This window comes from Oryza sativa, chromosome 3 (genome assembly GCF_034140825.1).
Source record: "Oryza sativa Japonica Group chromosome 3, ASM3414082v1".
Lineage (NCBI taxonomy): Eukaryota > Viridiplantae > Streptophyta > Magnoliopsida > Poales > Poaceae > Oryza > Oryza sativa.
This window is the reverse complement of record NC_089037.1, coordinates 8580680-8585409: the sequence shown is the minus strand read 5'-3', so window position 1 is coordinate 8585409 and position 4730 is coordinate 8580680. Positions and strand designations below refer to the sequence as shown.

General features: G+C 49.1%; 1 protein-coding gene across 1 annotated transcript; it reads left to right on the top strand.

Moving 5' to 3' along the window:
* The first annotated feature begins 2139 nt into the window (after window positions 1-2139).
* On the top strand, window positions 2140-4218 carry LOC4332321 (protein FAF-like, chloroplastic). Its single transcript, XM_015772485.3, has one exon. The coding sequence runs from the start codon at window positions 2729-2731 to the stop codon at window positions 3911-3913; it is 1185 nt and encodes a 394-aa protein (XP_015627971.1). The 5' UTR covers window positions 2140-2728; the 3' UTR covers window positions 3914-4218.
* Window positions 4219-4730: the final 512 nt, after the last annotated feature.

Sequence of the window (4730 nt, the reverse complement as noted above, 5' to 3'; positions counted from 1 at the left end):
ACTTTTGATGACTTGGTCTCACCTGTGAGTTTTTTTAAGAATAATTCTAGTTAGTAATTAAGTTGTAATTATGTCGAATAGAGGATATATCCTACATACCAGTTCTTCTAATCATTACAATTCTTATTGATTTTTATGATCAATGAGCAGGCTACATATCTCTTATGTAAGATAGGATCGTTGCGTTCTTTGTGATCAATGCGAGAAAACAATTGATCATGCGAGAAATAATCGGGTCTTCAACCAGAAGAGCAGAACATGGGCGGAGATTATAAGGGTTATGATGGGTGATGCAGAGCTTTGGCGGCTGGCTATAGCCGCAATCCCTCTTATGGTAGTCCCTGTGAATGGAGAAGGGTCACCAAATTTATTTGGAGATTAGGCTTTTTTTTTTCGTTTTCCCTCTTGTATCTTGTTCTCTTTGTTTTTTTACCCGCTTTGTACATACATTTATTCCTTCTTAATACAATGATGCGCCGCGTATTAAAAAAAGATAATTCTCCTCATCACCCACTTTTGAATCCTAATCCTAGTGGGCACATCTTAAAACTAGATGCTTTGTACCATCATAAACGCTCCTAACTAGTATAATTTTATTTATATATTTTGTATTCGTCCGGAACTATATGTTGTACTATACGTGATTTATATTTTTATCTTATAAAACATAGTTAACCGTGGCATTCATCCTAGACTTACAACGATACATTGCATCGTGTGTCCTACTGATTATACTTTCTGTTTTACTATTTGGTTGTGTCTGTCTCAGCTTTTATTATTATTATTTTTGTGTCTGTCTCAGCTTATAGCTAACATATATACAACTGTAAAAGGCAGAACATTAAGTTTATTATTATTCATTCTTTCTATCACCATCGAAGCAAGCAGCAACTTAAAAACATTTTGCTGTCAAGGACGTACTCGTGTGTAAATTAGTGACCTTCACTTGCGAAGTCATTGTGCTTACGCGTCATACATCATTCCATCCGGTTTGCATCCTTGTGCTTGTTCCAACAAAAATCCAAAGAACTAAGTCATTTTCAACGAAAAGAACATCGCGGCGATTCAGACGAAATTCATCTACTACGTTACAATGGTTCAACTTAGACCTGTGGCTGTGTACAAAACTGAGTTTGCAATAAGACAAAATATAGTGTAAGCACTAAAATATATTCCATGAGAAAAAAAAAGGGGGAGGTGGGTATCTTTTCTAATAGTAGTTTTGTTTATTCCCTAATCTTTAGCCGTAGGACAACAATTCCAGAACTGCTACGCTATGCACATCTCTATCACGATTCTTTTCTTCGATTAAAAACATTTCTTTTTAACTGCTTTGCTAAAATTATGTCGACATATTTCTGGACTAAATACAGTCAAATACAGTCAGTTTGACGATCTGCCATCTAATCTTCTTCATGATTCGTGCAAAGTACATCTGATAAGCTGATCGAACAACTTGCTCCTAAGTTCGCGACTCCTTTTTGCTTTGCATGACACGTGTTTGTCATCAACTAATGTAATTACTCTATTTACACAGTAATTACACATGTATAATTTAGGACTTAGATATATAATTTTGGTACTTACATTGTAAATACACTAAAATTACATATGTAATTTAGATTCTTACATATGTAATTTCAAGACTTACATTGTAAATACACTAAAATTACATATGTAATTTATGAACTTACAATGTAACTACATGCCGACTATTTTTTTTGAAAAATATGGCGTCATAAATATAGCTACTCCCCCTTTTAAAACCTAATCTTCCTATTCTGCCCTTGTCCTTCTCCTCCTCCTCCTAACAGTAGTTTGGGTTGGGTTGTCCCAGAAAATAAAATACATTTGCACCATGCAATTTTCCAAGCTGAAACGTTGAAATGGCGAGAACATGCCCGTTTTGTACTGGAGAGCGTGTTACCCCCAGCTAGATGGAAATGGGCACACACCTTCCCAAAATTTCCCAATGGAATAAGCATATGTCATGGAGGGTCCCCCACGGGCGGCAAAAGTATTTGTTCCCTCTATTCTAGTGGGGTGCGTGCTGAGCCGAGCCGGAGCACGAAAGCACACACCCCACAACCCCCCCGTCCGCTCCCTACAAATACCCCCCGCTCTCCCGTTCCTCCTCTTATCATCGGTGTGCGCTCCCATCTGAACTGAAGCCTCTTGCCATCTCCCCCAGCCGAGTGAGTGATCTCTCCTCTCCATCTCTTAGCCGCCAAAGCAGAAGTCGTCGTTGTGAGGCTTACAGCTAGCTGCATGCGCTCGCGTGTGTAGAAGATAGCAGCCACCACCATCACCAGACACCAGCAAAAACAAGAGAAAAATTCCACCGGCGAAACACGGAACAAAACCGAGACGCGCGTTAGAGTCTACCAAGCTTATCTCCCCAACCCCACCCCGCCGCGCAGCCCAGCCTCTCGTTCGTTTCCACAGCTTCTCCCGTCAAACCGCGCACATCCGCCTATATATCGCGCGCGCGTGTGATCTCCCGGTTTTTGTTTGGTTTTGCTCCCCGTTCTCCCGTTGCCGTCCCACGAGGTAAAAACTAAACCAAATACATATATAAAAAAAACGCGGTGCTGCGACGAGGACAACGTAGCGGCTAGCGCCATCACTCGTGGTGTTACTGCTTTGCCACTGTACTGTGTACTGTGGTGTGTGTGTGGGGGGTTGTGACTTGTGTGACGCTACCTGCGACAAGAGGACCAAGGGAGACATGGCAGTGACAGTGTTCGAGACCGCCGAGCAGCGACTGCCGTGCCACGCCGCCGCTGCCGAGCTGGGCGCCGACGGCGGGAAGAAGGTGGCGGTGGATGATGATGCGAGCGGCGGCGGGCCCGGGCAGGCCGTGCTGCTGCTGCAGGAGACCGATCACGGCGGCGACGACGACGACCGGCCGGAGAGGGACGACGTGTGGAACATGATCCAGTCGCAGAGGCCGCCGGTGGCGGCGGGGAAGCAGCAGCAGGCGGCGGCGCCGTACGTGCACCCGCTCGTGCGGAGGTCGTCGAGCCTGCTCAGCCAGAAGAGCCTGGAGATTTGCACCGAGAGCCTCGGCTCCGAGACCGGCTCCGACGGCTTCTCCGACGCCGATGGGTCCACCGACCGCTCGTGCCCCGCGTCGGACGATGACTCCGACGGGGGCGCGGAGGAGGTGGCCGCGCGCGCCAGCCCGCCACGCGCGTTCCCGCCGCCGCTGCCGTCGCTGGCGCGGCGCACGGTGGGGGCGGTGCAGATGACGCAGGACCGCCGCGACGGCCGCCTCGTCGTCAAGGCCGTCCCCGTGCCGTCCGCCACGCTGTTCCGCGCGCAGCGCTGCGGCGGGCGCCTGCTCCTCTCCTTCGCCGACACCGCCGCTCCCTCCTCGGACGAGGACGACGAGAACAATGACCAAGAAGAACCCGAGCAGCAGGCCGACGAGGTCGCGCACGACGAGGAGGAGGAGGAGGACGACGAGGATGACGAGGAGGAGGTCGAGGTCGTGGACAGGGGCACCATCGTCGAGGTCAAGGTCAGCACGCAGCCGCAGGCGCGCAGCAACGGCGGCGGCAGTGTTGGGCCGCGGGTGCACCGCTCCTCGCTCGTCATCAACAAGTTCGTCAACGCCGAGCCGGCCATCGCCGCCTCCGACATCAGCGACACCGCCGCCACCGCACCCAATCCCCCGAGACGCCCGACCGGGTCCACCACCACGGCGGCCGCAGCTCTCGTCGCAGCCTCATCTCTGAGCGCGACCTCGGCTCCGTCGGGCAGTGACAACCCCGGCGGCGAGAGCAAGCTGCTGATGACGACCTGCCGGCGCCGGCGGAGCAAGGAGGAGCTCATGAACCACATGCGCCGATGCGGGCAGCTCAGCGGCAAGCTCTTCATATGGGAGCCACGCATCGCCACCTCCTCCTGAGCCGACGAGCCTCGCCGCCGCCTCCTCTGCTCGCTTGTGCCACGAGTGCTCTGCTCTGCTCTGTTTGTTCGTAGCCGTTGTAACGTAAACGTGCGTAATATTTGTGTTAGTAGCAAGGTGATCGCCACGTGATTGGCTTAGCCCTCTTGTCTGTGTCTCCTTCCGTGAGTGAGAGGGAGGGAGCTAGATTTGCTTTCGTTTATCTCCATCCGTCCCCGTGTCTCGTTGCATGCTGTATCTACTACGAATTTGCATGCATTGCGTACCAGTGGTTGCTGCTCGCTAATTGATTTTAGATTGTGCCATGTGTCTGATCCGATTACGATGTGTAGTAATAATGTTATGGCACAAGTTATGGATAATGCTGGTTCATCAGTTCATGCGAACAAAACCAAATCGCTACTAGATGCACGACAACCTTGTGATCATCGCTCAGGCAGAGCATCTATCCGAAGAAAAACAGAGTCAATCCAAGATGAGGAACTGTCCAAAAAATGATTAGTATTCTTGGCACCAGCCTAAACGTACGTCGGTGGCTGTTCTGTTGATAACCTTCGGAAATTCTCAGTGAACACAGCATAGATTGGCATGTTTATACTGAATTAAACGGATAATTACCCTGCAACTCAAAGTCTCAAGATTGGCATATCTCCATCGGTCCAAGTTCGGTTAATTGCATTGAACAAATTTAGTTTACTCGTACATGTTAGGTGCGTACCAGCATTTGTTTCCAGTTGTGAAACATTTTTAGGACTAGTCAAACTCAAGTTTCTCAATCACAATGCGTAGTGTTGTCTATGTAAAAGTCCCATCAATT

Bases quoted from the DNA above. Each gene is read 5' to 3' on its own strand.
- LOC4332321 (XM_015772485.3), top strand. From the start codon at position 2,729: ATGGCAGTGACAGTGTTCGAGACCGCCGAGCAGCGACTGCCGTGCCAC.